The sequence below is a fragment of the Uloborus diversus genome, chromosome 2 (assembly GCF_026930045.1).
Source record: "Uloborus diversus isolate 005 chromosome 2, Udiv.v.3.1, whole genome shotgun sequence".
Classification (NCBI taxonomy): Eukaryota; Metazoa; Arthropoda; class Arachnida; order Araneae; family Uloboridae; genus Uloborus; species Uloborus diversus.
Genome location: NC_072732.1, coordinates 169,792,865 through 169,818,344, shown reverse-complemented (window position 1 = coordinate 169,818,344; position 25,480 = coordinate 169,792,865). Strand labels below are relative to the sequence as shown.

The window sequence follows — 25,480 nt, the reverse complement described above, 5'->3', positions numbered from 1 at the left end:
GTATAAATATTTTTTCTAGAGCGAAATTCTATATCGAGTTTAAGAGAACCCGATTTAATTTTTAGTTAAACAAGATAATGTCTCCTTAAAAGCATGCTATTCACTCAAAATATATTCATTCTTTGGTTATTTAAAGAATTCAATCTTACAACAGAAAAAAAAAATTGCAAAACTCATCATTCAAAATTATCTGCTTTGAAGAAATGTATCTGTTGTTGATTGCTAGCAATAGGAAGTAATTAAATTAGACATTCTTTTTTTCTATGTCATAAAATTACCTGTAGTCCCCAGAATTCGCAACTTGTTACTCAATGTCATAACGCTCCAAAATTTAGAGCGCAGAAGTCCCGTCCACACCATTTCTCTCTCTCCATCTCACTGATTTTGTTTAACATTATCGAGAAAACTATCCCTAAAAGTGTGCAACGCCTTGTCTCTCCTTCTTTTCACTATCTACAAACGAAAAAACCCTTCATTTTACTAAAAGAAAGTAAAGAAAACCAGCTGATGAGTGCATCACATTACTTCCTTTTACGCCAATGATAATTGTGCCTTGGAGTAAGCAATGAAACACTTTAAATTTTTTCACCCTTAGTTCGTCACGAACCGATGCAAAAAAAGGGTTTTACAGAGATTAATTTTCCTAATATCGGCAATTTTAACGTGATTCAATGGATCTAATCTCTAAATATCGCCAAAGCAAAACCAAATCCGAAAAATAATTTTTTTCGCCAAATTTATTGCCAAGTTGGTGACAAAACTTGGCAACAACAAACTTGGCGATATATCGCCATATGTTCACCAAATTATAACATCACTTGAATTTGCTAAATTAACACAGATTTTCCCTCAAAAAGGTGTAAATGTCCCCTTTTGGAACATGCGAATGCAAACAAAAGAGAAAGGAAGGTGCGCAACTAGACCCCAAGGACGTAGCCAAGGGGTGGGTCCATGGGGTCCGGACCCCCCCCCCCCTTCCCGAAAGATCCCTCTCCTTTTTTCTCAATTGTTGCATCTCTCATCAACAAAAAATTTCCGAAAGATAATGATTTTATAAAACGCAGCATTCTCTCCCCTTAAATATTTAAATATTCCCAGTAATCGGCAATTTTCTCAGCGCTTGAGTCAATTCAGAACACGAGAACCTCGTGCAACAACTGCAGGTTCCCAATTTTCGTCTGCTTTTTGCTGTGTCACCTACTCCGGGGAAATGTCCCTTTCGACTTTCCAACCAGCTGGGTCCTGTGACCTTGAAATTCAGCCCCCTCTCCTTGGTCCAACAAATTGCCATTGCCAAAGTAAAAACAAGCATTTATTGCCACTTCCGCCGTATCCCACAGTCTCATTGGCGTGGTTTTCTTTATTTCTTTCTCTTTTCTTTTTGGATTTTCGTGGATTTCGTAGACGCATGTTGTACGAAAGACAGAGTGAGGTGCGTTCCTGGTGAATCAGTAATTGAATTCCGATTCTTTTCTGTTTTAACACGCAGTTTTTATCTACGTCATACTTATAGGAAACATATCTTGAACAAAATTGTATGCAAAAGAAAATTAAGTTTACCCAAACTAGGTAAGTCGCAGTGCTCCCTTTTAAAGTTTTCTTGATAATATCAGCAATTTTACGTGTTAACGTGTTTTTTCCATTTAAAAACTAATTTTAGATTCTAAGCCAGCAGCGAAAAAAGAAATTCAACACATTTCGTGTGTTTGAGGATGAAAAAATAATCATTGATTTTGTTTTTTTTTTTTTTTTTTTTTTTTTCATTTTAACTCGATATTTTTGGCATGGTTCATTTCAGATTCATTTTATATTTTGATAAAAATTTTATTTGAACTTTTAGATTACTTTTAACATCTCTCTCCTTTCTGAGTAACAAATTACGTAGATTTTTTACTGATGTTTTCCCCCCAATATTTAAGCATGATCATGGAACATATTAACTGCCCCCCCCCCAAAAAAAAAAAAAAAAAAATTCGTGTTTGAAGGTAAAATAAATAAAATAAATGAATAAATAAAACTTGAAGTTGATGTAACAAACTTTTTACGGTATCAAAATTTTATAGAAAAATTAAATTGAAAATTACTTGAATATTTTACTGTGATCAGTTTATGAAATTACAAGTTCGGCCATATTAACGCATGTAATAAGTAATTTATTAGAAATTATTACTTTTAAATCTTACTGAATTGTGATTCTATGATCCCAAAAGAAAAAGTTTTTAATTGACGAAAAAAAATCTTATTCGATGTTGTTCCATAAAACATATTTGTATTTGCATCATTGGAATACATTTTCTGATTGTTATTCACTGGCTTTGTACTAAGGAGTTATTGAATTAGCATCTATGCATCCATCTTTAGTAAATTGTGAAGGTAGCATTAAACGTAACAAAAAACAGGCATGTGCATTTAACTATAAATTACTAGGGGAAAATTACCGCTATTTACTGCGTTACAAGCAAAGAAACAAAAAAGGTGAATACGAGGTAAATGTTTTTGAGCTTTTCTTTTATATATTTGCCTTTTTTTTATTTTCTTCAAGCTAAAGATATTTACTATTTCTTGCAATAGAGTGTTTTGCTACATCGTATTGAAGAAAAAAAAAATCATTACCTGCGTCGTAAAATATGATATGTATTGTTGTTAAAATTAACAACATGTTGTTAAAATAAAATTACACAGATGCTTAATTTAATTCATTAGGTATACATTCCATTAATCGGCATGTAAAAGATCCCTTAGGTCGTTTGACTGTGAATACTCTTGACAAAATTAAATTCCTTTTGCAGTTTCACATCGAAGAGAGCTCAGGTGTCTCCATCTGGTGGAAACTGGGCATCAAATTTTCTTGTGACATTCACATCCGCTTCTTAATGGTGGTATATGAATGACTGGATGCCATTTCGTTGGTTCGCACTTGTTCCGCAAAAGGCTAAAGCCTCTAACACAGTCCCGTTAGAAAGAAAAAAATAATGATAAAAAACGGCAATACGCCTTTTCCGATATTTAAAATTTTTTTCGAACAGCTTTCACCCTTTGAGGAATAGCGACTTCACTTGAGAACACCATTTATTTCTTGCTTCTTTTTTTTTTTTTTTTTCAGCTAACTGAAATCACTGTGTCAGTTGGCTGAAGAAAGAAAAAATATATATATAAAAAATGGTTGCAACAAAGGAAGCCTCCGTCCCTCAAAGAGTTAATAGTTTGTTCAAGCTTTTAATTGATGATTAGGAATGATAATTAGAAAACGGATACGATTGGAAATATTCTATTTCGTGTTATCAAAAGAATATTATAAATGTAAATAAATAAAAACTAATTCAAGCGTTTTAAATGAAACCTTGTTAATATTTTCGTTGAGAGAGTTGTGGGATTTTGCCTGAAATGTTGTTCAAATCGGACAGGGTACGTTATGTAACATTCATATAGTTATACATTCGACTCCATAGATATAGATTTACTTATCCTCATATAAATAATGCCGATGATCGAGTAACCCCGCGTGTTTCAATAATGAATTTGCACCACGACATGATATGTAATTCGATAATATGTTTTGGTAATGTTTAACATGCAAGGAAAGGCTTTATTGTGACAAGGCTGAACTCGATCCGGTAACTTGAACAGTTTTACTGGTAAGACTATGTCATATCAGAGGAATGAAGAAACGAAAACAATGAACGCTATCTACTGGAGTTTAGGGTTAATCCACTGGTGTTACAGTTAAAATTTCAACTATCAAAATATCACCAAACAGGCAATTGCTTCGTTCAAATGAAGAAGAGTTGAAGCAATTTTCACCTGTCATGCCTTGACGGGTGACTTTCTGGTTTTCAAATAAAATGGCATAAGTACAAATGTACATATTTTGTTGAAATATATTACAAAGCTTTAATATTTTATTAAATTATCGCATGCATTTTCCAAGTAATTTCTAGAACAGTTTTCGTTTTCCGTTTTTCTTTTATTGTGCCCTTTTGATTAATAGAAAATATATCACTTTTTTTCAGGAGGATGGAGGTTCACCCATATTTGGAAACTTTGTATGTGATAACTTTCAGTTTAATGTTAATTTACAAACTGACAATAATTAATTTACCACTTAACATAAACTTTTTGTTAACTAATTTTAACTAATGACTCTATTAATTTCAATTATTTAATTAATTTTAGTTAATTATCATATTTTAATGATCAGTTTTAATTGGATTTATCTTAGTCTTGTGTAATTATCAGCTACTAAATCTGCTTTAGCATGCCTCCTCCTTTGAAGTTCGTGCAACCTTGGACCCTCCCCCCCTTAACAAAGTTCTATCTACGTGCCTGTAGACCCCATGAGGAGTCTATGTACCAAAGTTCTACTTTCTAAGGCATAACACTTTTGAGTAATGTGAGATACAGTGCTGGTAAAAAAAATTGCATCACCCTCGCATTTTCACAACAATAAGATATGTGAGAAGTTTTGGTTGACCGATTAACGATAAATGTATGTGAAATTCTGCAAAACTTATGAAATAAACGTTTAACAGCAGGAACCCGATAATTGTTTACTTTATTTATGGCAATACATGGCCAAAACTGTTACAAGTACAATGTGAAGTGCATCTACGTTGCCAAGTGGACGACGAAAAAGTAAGTAGAGGTTTTAATTGTAACACTCTTTCTGTTCAAAATTAAACAAACGTAAAATGGAAATGTTTGAACATCATAAAATATAACCTAATATGTTGTAGGTCCGCCTCTAGCTTTAATGACAGCTTGACATCTACGAGGCATTGAACGGCTGAGTGATTGAATGTATTCTTTACTGAGTTCATGATGCCAGACACGAATTATTAATTCCCTGAGTTTTGCAAGTGATGTTGGCTTATGTTATATCACTTCTACACCCATTCTATTCCAACAATTTTCGATCGGATTTATATCGGTGCTGTTTCCGGGCCAAGGCAAACTGCTGACCCCATGCTCATTTTTCCATTTCTGAACCTGCGTGTGATTTTAGAGAAAAAAATTACTTAATCGCATGTCAATTTAAGTCTAATGGCAGGATAAAGGCTTTTAAATTGTTACTTAGCAGTTTTGCCTTATGGCATGGAGCAGAATCATCCTGGAAAATGAAGCAAAATGATCCCGGATAGTAGGAAGCAATTTCTCCTCCAAAATGCCAATATACACCTGAGCGTTTACTGTTCTTTGCACAAAGTGAAGCCCACCAACCCCTTGATCAGAAGTACATCCCCAAATCATCTGGGATACGGGATGCTTGACTGTGTGTTGAATGCAGTCGGGATGAGATTCCTCTCCTTTGCGGCGTCTAACTTAACTGTGTGCTGTTCGTCGGACCCATGCAGATTGAATTTGGACTCGTCCGAAAACACAACTGATTTCCATTGATCGACAGCCGACTCTTGGTCAGTTTTAGTCCAGTGTAGACGCTGTTTCCTTTTTTTTTTTTTTTTTTGGTCAATAATGGCTTCTTCCGTGGTCGACGTACCACCAAACCCGCACCACACAGTCGTTTTCGTACAGTAGACGTGGATGCGTGAACACCCGATTCGTTTTCCCATGCTGTTCTAAGGTCTGTGGAAGATGATTGTCTGTTCTGAAAACTGAGTCGTAAATACCCGTCCCGCGCTGCATTAGATATTCGTGGACGACCACTGCCACTCTTTCAATGTGCTTCCGGTGCTCTTTAACTTATTCAGTAATCAAACAACAGTCGATTGCGAACAGTTTATTCTTTTTGCTATGGAACGTGACGACAATCCTTCTTTGTCCAATGCAACGGCAACACTCTTCCTTTATGGTGTCCGTTGAACGTATTTCGACTACTGCAACTCATTATTCCAGATCATAAATGAATGCGGCAAACTTTCAACTGTTTTTTTTTTTATACAGTTAGAAGGATGATGCAATTTTACGCAATATCTTGCGTCATGTACCGATGCCAATTTGTGTTATTTGATACAAGAACCGTTAAATATTTCATAATTACTTATAAATGCTAAAAATATTTGGATTTCGCGGGTGATGCAATTTTTTTACCACCACTGTACATACGCACATATAATTACATACATACGTCACGTAAAAACTCGTGGTAATAAACTCGGGGATCATCAAAATGGACATTTTGGGCGTCCATACGTTTCTAGGTACATATGCTAGCTGTCAGATCGAAAAAACAACTCAACATTCCTATGGAGGTTAGCAAAATGGAAATTTAGGCCGATATTTAAGTGAAATTTCTTTCATGAATACAATACACTTCCCACTGATGCACCAGGTGTTAGCGGGAAATTGTTAGCCACATACGGTTGATTCATTTATGCAGCGTGTTTAGTTCAAATATCCGGTAGTTCTTAACCGTTAAATCTAGGTTTCGTTCTGTTTTTGAGGATTTGATTCATTAAAACGACTGATTCAATTAACCACCGGCGCTCAGGTAAAGAATACTATGCTGAAATGTAACTTTTCAATAAGAATACTTGAGTCGAGAAACTTACCTTTACATACGCTAATTTTGGTTCTTCTCTCAGTAGTCGAACAAGCTCATGATAATCTGATTTTGATGATTTCACAATCCATTCCTTCCTCCGAGGATCCAACTACAAACAGAAACGCAAATCCAATGCTAAGCTGATATCCACGTGAACATTAACTTAAAACCATAGAGCTAAAAGTAACACTTCTGATTTTGAAACAATAAAAACAATATAATATAAACGAAAATATACTTACTGTAGATACGGAGCAAGTATCGTCATCGTATCCGACCTAAAAAAAAATAAGAAAACTCGTAAATGGAAGAAAGATAAAAGTATTTTTAATCAGTATAGTCATAGTTCTGGATTTAAAGAAATAATATCATTTCACAAAATAAGCGATATTTTGAAGTATATATAGACAATTACAGTTTATTAACAGTTTTTATACTAAAATAACAGATTATGGGTTCTCAATTTTTCTTTTTTTGTAATTCAGGATTAAACTATAGATTCTATAAGGTTCTGACTAAACTATAGATAGCGTCTAGTAAATTTTTTTCATATTTTTCAGGACATATACTGCTAGCTAGCATAACATTCTTTACCAAAATCCTTCAAACCATTCATGATAACTGAGTTTCTAAGGAACTTTCATGTTTAGAACCTTAATGTATCAATTGACGTGATACCTTATAAAAAAAAGTCAGCCACTATTAGCAATCAATGACCATAAAATAAAAAAAAACTCCTCGTCAGAAGCTAAATTCTACACTTAGTAATTTGCCATTACTAAAGTATTCCATATTCGAGCCAGAAAATAAGAACTTGGTCTCAATAATCCTCAATACGTTATTCGTCACAATGACAGGGGCCTCCGTAGCGCTGAGGTAAAAGCATCGCTTCGAATGCAGGAAATCGTGAGTTTGATTCCCACCAGAACCCTAGGTGCTATTTCCTCTCTTTTTGCTCTAAATCTTTCTTGTGTTGTCTTATATGTAAATAAAGAAGTCCAACATCTCGAGGCAAGGGCATCCCACCTCTTTATAGTAATTATTAACTATGGATGACAATGACAACATTACAATGATTCATCTCATTTCTAAGCTCCTTCCCTTTATAGAGCAATCAATTTTACAATAATCTAAAAAAAGCTGGTCCCTAAATTTAGACAGCAGAAAAACTGCGTAGAAAAGAACCAATTGAATTTGAAATGCATTACATTATATGCAATAGGCAATATATTTAGCTTTGCTTAGCTGCTCCAAAGCACGACGCTGCATTCGGTTGCAGGAGAAAGTATAAATGCTATTCCGCCAAAGACAGCTTCCCTTTCAGACGAAAAGTTTCTTGACGCATGAACATGCGAATGATAGTAACCCTAGTTGCGGTGAACCTAAGCTGGAAGCATTGTGAAGGCTGCGCAAATCCTAATCACAACATCACAACGCCACCAGGTTAGGTTTGCTTGCCTCAGCTATAGTTGACATCATACTCTTTAAATCCGCGATTGTGGCATTAACTCATCTATACCAGAGTTGAAGTCAAAGGGGGAGATTTTTTAATTTTAATAACTCATATAAGCGTCTCTCCACCTTTATTTCTAGGATTGCAGCCGAAAATATGTACTGAAATGCACTACACAGACGTAAGCAAGAGCAAGTCTACTTCGCTGCTCCAATGCACGATGCTACATTCGGACCGTACTGATGCAAGCAAGTCTAAATGCAATTCTGTCACTATCAGCTTTTGCTTCAGATATCCCCCCCCCCCCCCCGCATTTCAGATCAGGAAACAAACCAAAGTTTCTTGATGCATGAGCAAGCTCGCTGCTGACAGCAAGTTGATTTCACTCTTCAAACCCCGTCCTGTATACAGGCACATGCAGTAACTCATACCACTGTTGTAATCGAAGGTCCTTCATTTTTTAACAACAATTTATGTTTGTGTCTGCAAGCGTTTCAACAGCTTTATTCATTAATTTATTTATTTGACTACATTGCAGACTCCCTGACTGAAATTGAACTTTTTTAAAATCTATTTTTAATACCTAACTTCACGACAGATCACACATTATGCCTCTACAATATTACTAGAATCCAGGAAATTTTTCCAGGAGGTTCAAGCGGTACACAGTCAATCCAGATTATATCGAACGCAAATGCAACAAAAACCACGTCCACCTATATGTAAATGCTTTCATTTCTCAAAACCAGGGAGAAAATTGCTCCATGCTGAACTCGCTAAATAATACTTGGCCTTTTCATGGTTTGATCACAAAAAGGGAGACACATAAGTTAATAGAAAAATTTGCAGTTTAAGTAGCAATAAAGAAGGATATTGCAACATGCAAAAAAAAAAAAAAAAACAGATATGCTTCATGCTAGCAGAAAAGATGTTATCACCTTATCATCTCTATGTTCTCTTCGTCTTCCTGAACTTGGAGTTTGTTTCTGAGACAGATCAAGCTCAGACGCCATCTTGTTGAGAAGATGCGCCTTCTCTTTCACGCTACCTGGACTCACAATTTCCCTAATTTCATCACTTCTGGGACTAGCCTAAAGAAAATACAGAAAATGATGGAGATATTTATTTACTGTTCCAAATAGTATGTAAAAAATAAATAAAGAAAGAAAAAGTACGACAGAACAGCATTTAACAGAACGTACACAATAAAAGAAAAGATTGAATTAGAGCTTGATTCAATTTGGATTTCTACACTGCTTAGGGGTCATTCATTTACTACGTAAGGATGATTTTGGCAATTTTAACCCCTCCCCCTCCCTACCACCATGAAAGGGTGATTTTTCAAACCCTTCTCCCCTATTCTTACGTAAGATTCCATTTCGATTTTCAAAATAATAAAATGTTTTTAGAAAAGGATCAGTTACACTAAAACTTGCCGTTTGGCGTACAGTACTGTGCAAATTAACTGGGACAAACAGGTTTTTTAAGAAAATTGTTTCTCGAAAATTTTCGGCCTCAAACCAGTTTCAACTGCATTTTCTAAGAACGTGCAGCTGCCGTTACCTAATCTGAACCGATTGGACTACATGACCATGACACGTCGAAAAATTTTCTTTCAGTTGCTGCAAGAAGTGGATGATTGTGCGAATTGTCTTCTTCTGACGAGCATTTAAGAAACAGATATCGCTCCAATTAAAATGATTAAAATTGTTACCCTTAGCATATACTTCTATGATATATTGCTGCAGCAGTTGGTGTTGGAAAATCCAGTATTTTTAGGATTATTAATCACTAAAAGAATTTTGGGACCGTGTCTTCTAAACAGAGGAGTACATGTGAACGCTAACGCAAGACCACCACTGTGACTATAGTAAAATGCATCCTTGAAAAAAAAATACAGATCTTTAAAGAGAATAACTAGCTACTGGTGTGAGCTGAGGTTCATCAACAGTTCAGTGAAGGCTTATTGAATCTGGGAAATTTGCAAGAATACCAATTTAAAAAAAGTTATCAACACCTGCAACGAAGAGAAAAAGTTTTGACGGTGTCAGGAAATCAATCCTGGCCTGGAAAAGACAAGTATAAGGTTGTATTGAGTGACGAAACGCATTTTATTGTACAAGGGTTTCGACCAAGATTAGTCAAGTGAAGTGATAGAGAACTCATCAGGTAAAAACATCTTATTCAAACAGTTAAGCACCCTCAGAAAGAGATGTTTGGGGTTATTTTACTTTTGAAGAAACCTGGCAGCTTAGTATAATAGTTGAAGGGATGATGAGCTCTAAAAATGAATTTTTAATAATACAGACACAAAATTGTGCGCATGATGCAGACGTTTGCTGATGGTGTTAGTATCTTTCAACAGTATCTTCCATTTCTTTTTTTGTTTTTTTTTTCAAGCGCAGAAATTAACGAGTTTGGATTACCCTGGCAATTCTCCTACGATTCTTTTATTGTATTTTACACTACTCATTCTTTGTAAAAAAGAGTTTAAAAAAGTTCATCCTAATACGTTTTCTTACCTTTCAAACCCTAATGAAATAAGATCCCTGTCAAACCACATGACCGTGCGATTTCTAATACAAAATAAACTTAACTTTGAAAATATTACGTAAGAATGGGTTCGACCCCTCCCCCCCCCCACACACACATTTAAAAGTAAAAGCATGTAGAATTGTTCATACCTCCCCCCCCCCTCCCTCAAACCCCTTACGTAAGTAATGAATGGCTCCTTAGTTCATTTCATGCGCACTTGATTTTTAAGGGGTCTGACTATCGTGCTTCAAACAGAGAAAAATATCAAATATTGAAGCATCTTTTTTTTTTTTTTTAATAAAATGCTCTTTAGTGAAAAAGTACCTTTTAAAAAAAACGAATTAAGTACAAACGATTCGAATTTTTGGAAGAATGATTCTTATCAAACATTGCCATGACATCAAAATGCATAAAAACTTAAATCTGGTTAAAGAGAAAAACTTTTCGTGTTCTACGATTTTAATTATTTAAATGACAACTATTATCATAGAACATAAAATGTCGCAGCTAAAAGATCTCATGTACATGCTGTACACATGATGCAAATGACATAGAAATTTGGACATCACGTGTCAAAAAAAAAAAACTTAAAATGTAGCACTTAATACAAACAGCACTTACCGCAAGATCTCATATTTTGTGCCTAACAATAAATATTAAACGTGGAGTCCAATCATATCTAAGTTTAAAAAATTATAAAATAAATACGCGAATATAAATATATATACATTTTTTTGCTCAGTGAAACATTTTAGTATTAGCAAAATAATTTTACGTCAGTAGCATCTCTTTTCACACACAGAAAGATACTGCAAACGAAAAACACTAACTCCTAACATTCAAAACTATAACCGTCTATGGGGAAAAAACAGAGAATAGCTGAATACACAAAATCGTGAAACAGCTAGACAAATCTAACTGAAGCATGATCACGGACAGGCCTACATTTTTGCTGCACTTCCGTAGGACGTCACAGTTTCAATACGACATTAAAAGAAATCACGTGGTTTCATTTAAGTAAGTATTATTATGAAAGATGACGTAATAGCAACTTCGAACCTCAAAAAAAAAAAAAAAAAAACACATATCATCATAGTAAATAATGAAATATCATCATCGTAAACATGAAGAAAAAAGAATGAAACGACGGAAAAAGCGGAAAATGATTTTGATTTTGCAACAATTACAGACTATAGAGAAACATACTTTAAATTAGAAGCACTTTAACACACAATGCAATTTCGAAATTTTAACGAGCGGTGAAACAGTCGATTGGTTTATTATGGCGCGTTTTCACAATGCTGGCTAACATTTATGCGCTTCTCGTGTTTTTCAGTTAATGTGCAATCATCCATGTAACACCTAACGACATCCTAATCTTGAATAAATATTTGGCGATATAATTCGCACTACGCAAAATCGGTTATGGATCTCGCTCTTATTATCTTTGACGACTAATTCTTTAGAAATAATAATACAAAAAAAAAAAATCCCTTGGCCATTTGACTAATAGTGTAATTTATTGATTTGCAATTATTTGGCGATGTAATTCGTGCTATCCGAAACTGGTTATGGTTCTGTTTCGGAATACATTAAACTCGACAATTAACTGTTGTATAAACATACCCTCATTTTATCGCGCTTGTAGGGATACAAAAAAAAGCACTATAATACATCCTAAAACGCGATATAACGATTCAATTCACATACAAATTAATGAGATGCGCACCCACCAAAAGATTAGTTTATTATCATTATAAGTCGATTTTCAGAAGAAAAAAAAACAGAACTAGCTTACAAATTGTTCTTTTAAAATAAAAAAATAAAAATCTTTTTTTTTTTATCGCGGAATAAGAATTGAAACATGCTGTTTAAACTGCTAAGAATTTAGATAACTGGAGACCATTCCAGTTTTGTTCATTGATTACAAAAAGAAGAAAATACTTTTTCTGAGATTTTTTGTCTTCTGTGATGTTAAATGTAAAGCAACATTATTATTATTTTTTTAATAATTTTTTGGGAGGTAAAGATAAAGCACGATATACTCCAATGCGCACTATAACACGGCGCGAAGACCCGAAAGGCGACTGTACAAAAATATATATATATAGTTTCGTTTACTTGGTCATTTCTTCCATATCGCGTAATTGATACTAGAAAACCATACGAATATAAACGTTGCATTATTTCATGAAAAGTTACGTAAAAATTTGAAGCTTTCGTAAAGGATCAGAGTTTTAAATCTAAGTGTTGCACTTTAATTAGACAGCGCAGCATTTTGCTCCAGTTTTACTTTTTCATCATTTAATCAACTCTAAACGATAATATCTTTTTGGATTAAAATATACTTTTTTAAAAACCATTGGAAAAGAAAACTTTCTCCGCAATAATTACTCATGCGTTTTACTAAGCTTCAGGGGTTTTAACAAAATCAACAGGAATTCCACACTTGAAAAGATACAAAATTTCTATCCAACCAAAATAATTTTTTTTTTTTTTAAAGTTATAAATCTTAATATATAAAAATCTTCTGTGCGGACGTTTGTCAACATAAGGCTTTTAAACGGCTGCACCGATTTTGATCAAATTTTTTGTGTGTAATTATGTTGTGGCAAGCATGGTTTATAGAAGCGCGATGGATCGAATCAGAAAAGTTTCTGTTAATTAATCAATTAATTTAAACATTGGATGGTTATATCTTCCAAATGATTAATATTTATTTTAATCTATTGTTAAGCGAGAACTGAAGTAAATATTTAACCCGTTGCCGAAGGACAATAAGAAACTCTGCTTTTTGTAATGAATGTACTGTTATAATGAGTGAAGCCTTCATTTCTTGAAAGCAACGATTTATGTCCCAGGATATATTTTAAAGTAAAGTACTGGAAGGTTCACGCAAAACGTGTGTTCTGTCGTCATAGTTGAACCATGTGACCGGATCGGTGCTTTAGGTTTTCCTAACCAAATGATCAGAAAGTACCGTACATAGCAACATTTGTTTCTCGGATCAAATCCATCTGAGTTTTGGCACCCAATGTCAAGGTTTAAGGATTATCAAACTAATCAGTACAGTAAGATAAATAAATACCTTTGTGCTGAACAGTAAAGTAAGACAAAACAACGTTAGAAGAAGCACAAATTTGCAAATTACAGCAGACACGTGTTTCGGCGTTACAGGGAACGCCTTTTTCAATGCAAAAAATAATGAGCTTATGGATGAAAAGATGTCTTTTTATCCATAAGCTCATTATTTTTTGCATAGAAAAAGGCGTTCCCTGTAACGCCGAAACACGTGTCTGCTGTAATTTGCAAATTTGTGCTTCTTCTAACGTTGTTTTGTCTTACTTTAATCAGTACATTATTAAAGGAAAAGATGATGGAATTTAAAGACGAAACAAATTTTATTTTCGTCCAGATAAATTACAACAGGGTAGTTCTGTACACAAAAGATCAGTGCAGTGGAAGATCTTTATTTTTGATAGAAAGAACAAATTAGGCAATATATGAAGTTCTAAAATATTCTCAAATTTACTATTTTTGAAATATATTAATACTGTACTATGTATTTTTAACACAAATTTAAACTAAAAGGATAACTAAAATTCAAGCCGTACTTTAATTAAAAGAGCTTAATAATAGATTCACAATAATCATTAAAATAGCTCATTGTTTGCACAATCAACAAAATTACTACTTTGATTAAAATAATTGGAATTTAGCTGGATCATTGTTTATGGTTACTTCTAGTAGGTAACATTTTCATGTAATAATGGAAGAAAAAGAAAACAAAAGGTTTTGAAATTGAAAGATATTTCAGTTCAAAAGTTACACATTCTGGAAATGGCCCATAAATGGCACATCCCTTTAAGCTGAGCTTATTCAAACAAACCCATACATTAGAACAGTTAGTAATCCAACGTTGTGAAGCACAAAAATTGCAAAATTATTGCAGACACGTGTTTCGGTGTTACAAGCTTTTCTCGGATGACTTTTCATCTAGAAGCTCGCATTGAAAAAGGTGTTCCTTATAACACCGAAACACGTGTCTGCAATAATTTTGCAATTTTTGTGTTTCACAACGTTGGATTACTAACTGTTCTAATTTTCAGCACAAAGGAATTTATTCGTTAAACCCATACATTTTCCATAAGCAAAAAAAAAAAAAAAAAAAAAATGCTACGGCTAAAGTTAAAAATTTTATGAATGAAAATAAAATGTATGATTTTCACTTTCTGTATTATTTGCTTTTGAAACTTAGTCTTCAGAAAACTCTAGTAAAAAGCCATGGGGTAGACTAATATCAGAAAAAATTTAAAAAACAGACTTTAACAACCATATCAAGAATTCAAAAAATAAATGCAGCGTTTTGAAAATTCGATGTAATATTAAGCTTCAACACTTATGTTAAACCTTAAAAAAAATATTGTACATATATTTTTAAAGGTGATATTTAACTATCATTAAAATTAAACTGAAGACAAAAATGAATTTTGTTAGCATAATTCATGATTCTTACCTCTCAAGGGAGGTATAACTCGCTCAAAGCAAGTAAAAGAATGTGTATGTTCGATTTAACGATCACCAAGAATGTTCCAAGATCAATAAAACTGAAACTAAATTCAAGAAAATAAGAATGTAATTTGAGGTTACAACGTATTCGCATAGAAGGAAGTGCGACAGAGCCAACACATCCGCAGGAAATCACTACAAAAAGCCTTCGACGGCAGAAGCACTTCACGAAGGAAGTTTGACCAATATATTAAGAATTTTCTTCCCGAGAACCCGTAAGTCGAAAAAAGAAAAAGAAATTCTTAAAATTTTGCTGTTTAAATTATTTATAGTAACCTGTTTCAGCAAAATAGCAAAATTATATTTATATTTCGTTTCGGGAGAAAAAAGGAATCGATTTAAAAACTTTCCTAAATTGAAAAACTAGCAAAACAGAATGTCAGGACAAGGACAGTAGAATTCGTTTATAACGAACACGATGGAGCTACGATATTTGCTCTTTAAAACCAAATGCTCGCAAAAAACGGGTTACTAAAAAAAAATTATATCATAAAAATTATTACCTTTTTAGCTTTATATTTCGGTACTAATACCAAAGAAGTTGATCAATTTTTGCTTTCAACTCTCTTATTGTATACTAGTGGCACCCACACGGCTTTGCCCGTAGTAGAAAATTGAAAGGTATTTTGGTTCGCCTGTATATTTACAAATAATGTAGATGAATTTCTCACCAATTGGCTTGCCCATGTTACGGTTCCACGTTATGATAACTTGGTAATTTACTCGTCTATCTTATGACAATTTTGCTCGGGAAAATGTTCTTAAAACTGGTATAGAAAAAGAACAAAATCGAATTTTCGAAAAATTGCTTCGAGGTGCACACTCTCATGCTACAAACTAATTCTGTGCCAAATTTCATGAAAATCGGCCAAACGGTCTAGGCGCTATGCGCGTCACAGAGATCCTGACAGACAGAGATACTTTCAGCTTTATTATTAGTAAAGATAAAGAAGATATGTTATGTTATTGTTTCTGAAGAAATACTTATGGCAGGAAAACATTATTATTTGCACCCCTGGCTTCGAAACATGTTGAGGGTGGCTCCTTGAAATTCTTCACATTTGTCGTTATCAACGTCGCTTTCGTTATTATTATTTTATTTATTTATTTTTTCATATGCTTTAGCTTGAATTTGAGCTACAATATCTTCGTAAATAAATATCTCGGAAGAATCAACAAACGTGTAACCCATGACTTGCGGAGAACTCGCTCCACCTGATGGTATGATAAAAATTCTCGCTGAGAATTGTTCTTACACCACCTATTTCCTTTAGAAGGTGTTCATTATGTTTTTTAGAAAATACACTGCTCGACATTGAAAATGCAACACCTAGAAAGAGTGTTCAGTAATTTATGCAAATTTTGGAGTAGACGCACATCACTGAGTTATGTAAATGATGTGAAATGCGCAGCTTTCCGACGCACGTGAAGTAAGATATAAAGGAAGGAACTTGCAGAATGGGCAATATTCGTGTGGTTATTCCTGACTGGAGAATTACCGTAGAAATTTTGTTTTTGTTTTGGAGGATACGTGTAACACGAGAGAATGCCAGGCCGACGTCAGCGAAGGCACTTCCAGCAGATAGATGATTTTACGAGGAGTATGGTGATCGGACTGAGAATTGGAGGTTAGTCGGTACGTCAAATCGCAGCAGATACCCACATGGATGAGAGCACGGTGCATCGGCTGTGCCGAAGATGGTTGGAACAACGAAATGTGGCAAGACTGAAGGGTGCAGGGGCAGCCAGAGTGACGACAGAACGCGTGGATCGACGCATCCACCGACAAGCTGTAGCAGACCCACAAGTCACTCGTTCCTCGATTCTGCAGCAGTTGCAAGATACCCTGAATGTTCCCGTGTCAACCAGAACCATTTCCCGTCGTTTGGTCGCACATGGTCTGCAATCACGACGTCCGCTAAGAAGATTGCCATTGACCCCACAACACAGACAGCAATGTTTAGTATGGTGCCGGACTAGAGCGACGTGGATGACAGAATGGCGAAATGTCGTGCTCTCAGATGAATCCCGCTTCTGTTTATCCAGTGATAGTCGCCGCAAACGTGTGTGGCGTCGACGTGGAGACAGATCTAATCCGGCAGTAATTGTGGAATGTCCCACCGCACGACAACGTGGCATAATGGTTTGGGGTGCAATTGCGTACAATTCCATTTCACGGCCCAACGATACTTGGATAATGTGCTGCGGCCGGTGGCAATCCCTTACCTTCAAGGGCTACCTAATGCAATTTTTCAGCAGGATAACGTCCGACCACACAGTGCTCGCATCTGCCAACATGCCCTCCCAGGCACACAGATGCTTCCCTGGCCACCATACTCTCCTGACCTGTCACCAATCGAACATGTGTGGCATGTGATTGGACGCCGTTTGCAGACTCTGTCCCTGCCTCGTTCAGAAGACGAACTGTGGCAAATGGTTGAAAGGGAATGAAAAGCCATCCCTCTGGACACCATCCGCATCCTTATCGACTCTATGCTTAGACTAGTGGTGCGACATCGATGGCAAAACAACGATGTTTCAAAATATCAATGTTAGAAATTAAAACATCGATGGTATTGATACATCGACCAAAAAACATCGATGTTTTCAAACATCGATGTTATAAAACATCGATCTTTTTATTAATATATAACATACATTTTTGAATAACTACACTGCAGATTTACATATATGATTATCTCAAACAAATGTTTCTTACTTAGTAGATCAGTAAATTCTTTTGGCATTGCGTCAATTCGTTAAATTATAGCTATTATTTAAGAAATTTCTAAGCAGCCGAAGGATATATTGACAATACAGAACCTCTCTCAGTTCATGTACACAATTTAATAAGAATAATTTTGCGACATCTTGATACTAAAATAATACAAATGAGCTGATGTGTGCATCACATAACTTCCTTTTACTCCAATTGTAATGTCATTTTCCCATTATTCGCAATTTTAATGTAATTCAATAGTTTACTCTCTAAATATCACCACCAGTGGCCAAATTAAAACCGGATTTAAAATTTAAAAAAAACCACCAAGTTTTTCGGCAAGTTGGCGACAAACTTGGCGACCAAAAGACTGGCGATATATCGCCAAATTATAACACCACTTGAGTATACATCGAAATTAATGATTTTCCCACAAAAAAGGGGCAAAAGACCTCCTTAAAAACATCGAAAGCAACCAAAAGGGGAGGTGCACAACTAGACCTCACTTGGAGTCTACGTGCCAAATTTCAACTTTCTAGGACATACCGTTCTTGAGTTATGCGACATACATACGCACGTACGTACATACGGACGTCACGAGAAAAGTCGTTGTAATTAACTCGGGAAATGTCAAAACGAATATTTAGAAAGTTTATACGTTCTTACGCACTTATCCGCGTGTGATCGGGTTGAAAAAAAAAAAAAAACTCAACATTAATTCGGGGGTGAGCAAAATGGAAATTAAGGCCGAATTTTGAGTGATTTTTTTTTTTTTTTTTTTTTTGCGAATACAATACTTCCTTTTTTGTAAAAGGAAGTAAAAATGATAGTAAGACATGCAACGATTAATACAAACTAGTATAATGCTAAGAAAATATTTTCAAACTGAATAAAACTAAAATTAAATCTACATCAAAAATGAATCTAAGAAAAAATGTATCATAGCGCTTACAGTCAGTTGAATGATGAGAGAGAGTTGTGCAAATTATACTATAAATACAGAATTAATTCTAACAACTATTTTTTAAGAAAAGAAAAATGTGTTGTACTGTTAGTGCTACATAATTAAACACAAATTGTAAGTAAAATGGGGATGAACTGTTGGGGAAAGCCGATAAGTATTATAATCCTCAATATTCGGCAAGTCAATAGAAAAAAATAAATAAATCAGACAGGAGGAAGCTTTCTTGCCGCCGCCCCGTTTATGTTTATAATACCATTGAAAAAAAAAATCCCTATGTTTATTCTGAATGCATTCATTACTCCGTTGAAGCGGAAATGGTTTTGATACATTTCAGATTATCTAAACACCGACAGCAGCCGATTTACTTTCTTTGATTTTTTTCCTATATTATTTTCCAAGCAATATGGATTCAGTATATATCTGAGCCTATTTTGCATGTTTTTCAATCAATGTGGCATCTCTGTGAGAAATTTTATTATAATTTTCAAAGAAAAAAAAAACATCAACTTCGAAAAAATATCGAACCAAAAACATCGATGTTCCTAAAATATCGAAAGTAAAACATCGATGTTTAAACAAAAACATCGATGTTTCCAAAAAATCGACATCGATGTCGCACCCCTGGCTTAGACGTGTTTCTTCGTGTATCGTTGTCCGCGGTGGTCCTACATCCTACTGAGCCGACGCCGTTCTCGCTCTGTATTCTGCCTATCATTTTGAAATTAAGATCATTTATTACTCCTTGCTGTCTCTGTCTTTTTTCCAAATTTCATCACTTTCTGACCACTCTTCTTGGTGTTGCACTATGTTGTAACTATGAAAAAGTGTGTAACTATGAAAATATTACATTTACTATTTATTCTAAGCATCACATGTTATATAAAATAGTAATACTTGACAAACAAATAAAATATTTGATGAAATAAAATAAAACAGAAAGTTTTTTTCTTCGTCATATGAGTATTTTGCTTTCGGAGCGAGTTCTAGAGGGGAAAAATATATACGAAAAGAAAAAGCAGTATTTTTTTTTTTTCTTCTGCAATGCAAACTAAGAATATTGACGCTGCAAAAAAGAAAAGCTTTTACCAATGCGGTTAGCAGATACAATATGTTCCAAGATACGTTACGGGAAAGAAGCCGTACATCGAAACAACGAATAGACAAGACAGCTTTTCATGTCTTGGAGACATACTCCTGATGTTTTTCATCTTGTTTACAGATTGTAAATTTTGTGATGATCTAAGCTGTGTGTGTTATATGATTTGTTTTCATTAAACCAACGTACACATTTTTATCAAACCTAACTGTTCTTGAATATAAAAAATAAAAATAAATGAATTTATTTCAAACAAATTAAAGTTTTGCGATCAATAACTGCAGCCAAGTTTTGAAATTTTAGTTTTTTATTTATTTATTTTCTTTTCGGCGGGGACAGGGGGTATTTCTATGTTGTATTGTTGATTACATTTTTCATTCATACTAAGCATCATACAAAAAGAACAAACACTAATGAATTTAAGTATTTTAATATTTATACCATAACACATGAAATAAGTATCAAAAAATAAATAATACATGCAGTAAAAAATGTACGCAGTTATAACATTAAAAAGAAAACAAATACTGTCCAACCACGGATTGCATGGAATTTTCAAACGTCCAGATAAAACGAATCTATGTGAATAAGGGGGAAAATTTTGATGCGCGTATTCCGCTCATTTGAATGAGACTCTGCTTCTGCAAAAGCTGAAATCGGTAAAAAAATAATAGATTCGTCCATCTCTGGCTGTAAAACGGATGTTTGTCTTTCCATACAATCCGTGGTCAGACAGTAACAAGATTCGAAAAGTTTTATCGCCAATTAAAGAAAAAAATATTATAGTTCAAGATCCCACAGCAAATTCCTATTCCCCACTCACCTCAGCCCCCGCCCCGCCCCCCCCCCCCCAGCGTTATTATTATTATTTTTTAATGAAACACAATTTTTATGCATGATTATGACTAGAGGAATGCTCTTCGTCCGGTTTGCTTTTCAAAATATGGCCGTAAATAGGAGAACTCGCGTAACTATCTTGGATTTTTAGGTGCGTTTTTTTTAGTTTTCGTTTCATATCTCAAAAACTATTCCTATTACGTATGTGTGTAGGATATGAACGCCACAGTCCAGGAGGAGCACATTCCGATGGAGGCCTAGCACCAGAGCAGCAGCACCTCCACGGGCCAGACGCCGGAGGTGTTCGCAGAGGACCCAGGTCAAATATTAAAGGGACATCCATTTTGGTCAGATGAGGTTAGTAAGCAACTCGTTTAATGCTCAAAAAAAATTTTTAAAAAAAGTAAAGGATAAGAAGCAAAATTTCCTTTTTTTTTCACAAAGAACGAAAGTTAAAGCCAATTAGAGTATTGTGTATAAAGTAAAAGTATCTATGTATTGGTTTGGGCACGAGTCTTCCAACTGGGCAAGAGTCAAAGTTGAATCTAATGCTGCCCAATTATATCCCTGGAATGTGAAAGGATAAACCAGACATAAACTTATTGAAAAAAAAAAGTAACTAATGTGCAGATTTATGTAAATAACTCTTTCAATGAAGATATTTTTCTTCTTAATAATAAAATTATATATTTATAGCCTTAGTAAAAGAATGAAAAATTCTCATAGATATAATAGCCAAAATCACTGATCGAGTAACGTTCTGACGTCACCAATAATGAAATTCGCGCCATAGCATGAGTGACGGCATTATTATTTCACTGTTCAAACACCAAATACTCAGTAAGTTATTTATTCTTTGATAATATTTTGTGACAATGTTTGACATGTAGGGAAATAAACAAATAAGAATTGTCGAATTCATTGAGGAAAGAGGAAGTGAGCGATCCTATCGAGTTGGTTTGATGTTAGTGAATGGCAAGTGTTATAAAAAAAATAGCATATCAAAATAAGAAATTTAACACTTTACAACTTTGTCATTGACAATTTTTATGATTACTGATCCTGGGATGCACTAGGAACAAATGTTTGACAAAAAGAGAGAATATCTCCGAAAATTATCGATTCTTTATAACATATACGCGGAAAATTATTGGAAATTTGACAAATAAGTGTAGTAGAAGTTTTATAGAAAGATTATTTCGCTTGAATTCTTAATTTGAACGCATTTTTTCACCATTTTCGACATGTACTAGAAAACTCCAGAATTTGCTTCCCCCCTCTCTCCAACCTTTAGCTCACTCCCCCCCCCCCCCCCCGAGGGGCGGGATTTTCAGTATGTTTACTTACTAACTACCCTTAACAATATTTTGAAGACAAAAATTATCGCATATTCCATGCACGCTACATTGACTGAACTAGTAATACTGTGCATTTAATATTTATTGAATAAACAGTTATTTTGCACTGCAAAGTATTTCTCTCTTTTCTGTAATACGTGATCCATTTTAGCAACGTTCTGGTTGTTGTTATTTAGGGGCAGGACTGACAAGAGGTCATGCCAGCCTAGTCGGAAACGTGGGGGCCCGGCTCAGAATCCGAGTTATACGAATTTAATAATTTTTACAGGGGGAGGGGGGCCCGGCAGTCAAACTAACACTGGGCCCACCTTAGCTCTCGGCGGCCCTGTGTGCAGGACATAAAGTGTAACACGTCGTGTAATGTGTTTGATAGTCCAACATTTCCGCGCCTTCCACTCCACCCGGTTCCAATTACTTCGCATTAAAAAGGTTCTGCTGTACTAAAATTTCAAACAAATTCCGAAAAAAAAAGTTCAAAGATTGCAACGTTAAAAGACATTATTACTAGAAAAGTTTTTCTTGAGTAACCTGACAAGATCAATACATATATAGCTCCTTCAGATGAAACCTTAAAAATACGAGACGATTACCCAGAGCTCGTAACGAATTAGTAATTTTATGGTAATACAATAAGAAGCTTAATAAAATAAGGTTAATGAGCTGAGCAAGCAAGCTTTAAACGAGAAAGCATTGTAAGAATTCTTCTGCTTTTGTCCATGATTTACATAAATATACGTTCTTTTGATTGTTTTGTAAGCAATCACGAACTGCTTATTATCCTCACTTGATCAAAGTTGATGTTGCTTTGATTTTTCAGAATACCATGACAACGGATGTTTTTAATATTTATTTAGAGAGCAAAACATAAATCGTCATAGTTACAAATTGTGTGCAGTTGGACTTGATTCATACCTTTTTCAAGGCTTAACTCAAGCATAAAAAAAGGCATTTTTGTGTAAAATTACGTTTTTCAAGAAACAACACCTATATAGATGAAATTAAACAGCAAAACTTCATCAAAATGCAAAAATTTCCAGATTACTAATTCCCATCATTAGGATTGACAAGAAATAAAAAATTATTGAGTAAAAACAAAAAACCCGACTACGTAAATACCAAAAAACTAAAAAGAAAAATGTATAAGCCCAGTAGTTTATAATGGTATTGAGTACTAGTGAATAACTACACCATTGAAATAGTTTTATAATCGTACACAGATAAAACAAATCATAAATTCAAAAGCAGAACAGAAGGATCAACAGTCGGGGCCCATTCAAAATTTACGGGGTTCCTTGATTCAGAAAAGAATGGGCCTCGACTGTTGATCCTTCTATTCTGCTTTTGAACTTATGTCTTATCTGTGTATAAAACTATTTCAATGGTGTAATTATTCGGTAGTACTCAATAACATTCTAAACTACTGGGCTTATACATTTTTCTTTTTAGTTTTTTGGTTTTTACGCAGTCGGGTTTTTTGTTTCTATTTAATATTTTTTTATTTTACACCTTTTAGTTAATTTTCATTGATTTAGTTATTATGATGACAAGACGGTACATTTCGCAATCTTGTCATTTCATTAAGAGAGTTTGTATCGTGAGGTTTATTAAGTAACTTGCGGTGGTCTAACTGATAATTAGTCCCTCTAGGGATCTAACTCAGCTTAAAGCTACATGTGCCTGACCTTCAGCAAAAATGCGCGAACTTAAGCTAACCCCAGCACAGCTATATAAACAGCCTGTATAACTCTTGATGACGCGAGCTAGGAAACGATCCCAAGGTTAAGACAAATCGATTGACGTAAGAATTACCAAAATTGGCCAAGGCGTTTAGCCTCTATAACGCCACATAGGAACAGACATGCCTTATAAACACATTACCCTCCTTTGCGTCGCGCAGTCGGGTGATAAAAATACATAACGTTATACGCTGTAAATAATATTTATGGTAAGTAAGTGTGCAAGTGGATATCGGCCATACAATCTTTATCTTTATTACCGCATCCTAATCACCTTTTCTTTTTTCATGGATATGCGTCGTATTACCTATTCTAAAAAATCATTAGTCATGATATGTCGGATGCAAATTTCTTGAAAATTTCCAATCCATTTGTAGGAACAAAAAACCCAACGAGTGGGGTCCTACAGCAATTCGTGATTGTGAAAAACATAATTTGAAAAAATAAAAAAAAAAGCGGGTCTCACTCTAACAGGTCGTCCACCGAATGATACTACATTTGAATAATACAATATGAAAAATATGAAATCAAACCATAAAAATAAATAAGAAATAAATAAATACCTTCACACTATAAAACCTAGAGTTTTTGCCACACGCTACATTTACAGCTAAATTTTCTCTTCTTTCATAATTATTTTTAGACTTGACATTACAGATACCACAACTTATAAAATTTAGAACTCACAAAAAGAAACTTTGGAATCGAAGAAAATTGTCAAAAAAAAAAAAAAAAATCCAAGAATTTCCATAAATTGAGACTAAACTTTATTTTTAATCAATGTAAAAAAAAATTTCCAATCAATAAAAATTACGAACTAAAAATAAATCAAACGCAGAAGTTTTGAGATAGTCTCAAAATTTCATGCAAAATATCAGATAAAATGCATGATTGCGCCCAGAAATATTTCTTTCACTTAAATTTACAGCAAAATAAACGAGCACTAGCAAAATAAACGAGGAATATAGAAATTATCTCGGCTCAACGTCCCCCCCGGATCATATACCTGCATACAATAAATTCAACTACAACAGGAACATTTTTTTTTTTTTAATACTCTACAAAGAACGAATACACTTCACAGTTTCGAAATGCAACTCAGAAAGTAAAAACCAATCAATAAACGTCAAAGAAACGAGATAAAGAGCTCATCTGAAATCACGTATTTTGTCCCCGAATTTCCTCTAAAGAATTAGCAAGTCAAATTTAATACTTTCTCTCTTGTCATCAAACTCTTTTGACAATACTATATAACTAATACACTTCTAACAACTCAAATTCTTTAACAATCAAAATACGGAACATAAATATCATTCGAAATAAGATATACGAGGTCTGTAAATTAAGTAATGAGACTGATTTTTTTTTTAATTTTTTATTCAAAAAGAATTACAATTCAATATTGTCACCTTCAAAATAACTTCCTTCTGAGGCCCCACAGCGCTGGAGACGTTTCTTCCACTCCTCATAGCAGTGCTGGAACTCCGATACTGGAATAACCTTCAGCTGGTCGGTTACAGCCGTTTGAATGTTTTCGACTGTCCCCAAGACTCGTCACCAGTAATGACACGTTCCAGAAAATGGGAGTCATTTTCAATTGAATTCAAAAAGTCAAGGCACCTTTCCTTCCTGGTGTTCTTCCACTGTTAAAACTACAGGTTGCGATTGGCACCTTTCAAGGGTGAAAAGCTTGTTCACCCAGCGACACCCTATA

The 25,480-nt window shown here is 34.5% G+C and overlaps 1 protein-coding gene across 1 annotated transcript in view; it reads right to left on the bottom strand.

Annotated features, from left to right (window-relative positions):
* LOC129216140 (ankyrin repeat domain-containing protein SOWAHB-like) overlaps positions 1-25,480 on the bottom strand; it is a 257,028-nt gene that overhangs the window by 185,783 nt on the left and 45,765 nt on the right. Inside the window, exons 4-6 of the mRNA XM_054850297.1 lie at positions 8,891-9,043; positions 6,742-6,777; positions 6,507-6,608 (exon numbers count right to left, since the gene is read on the bottom strand). Of these exons, the coding sequence (XP_054706272.1) occupies positions 6,507-6,608; positions 6,742-6,777; positions 8,891-9,043 (291 nt within the window). The remainder of the gene's footprint in view (positions 1-6,506; positions 6,609-6,741; positions 6,778-8,890; positions 9,044-25,480) is intronic.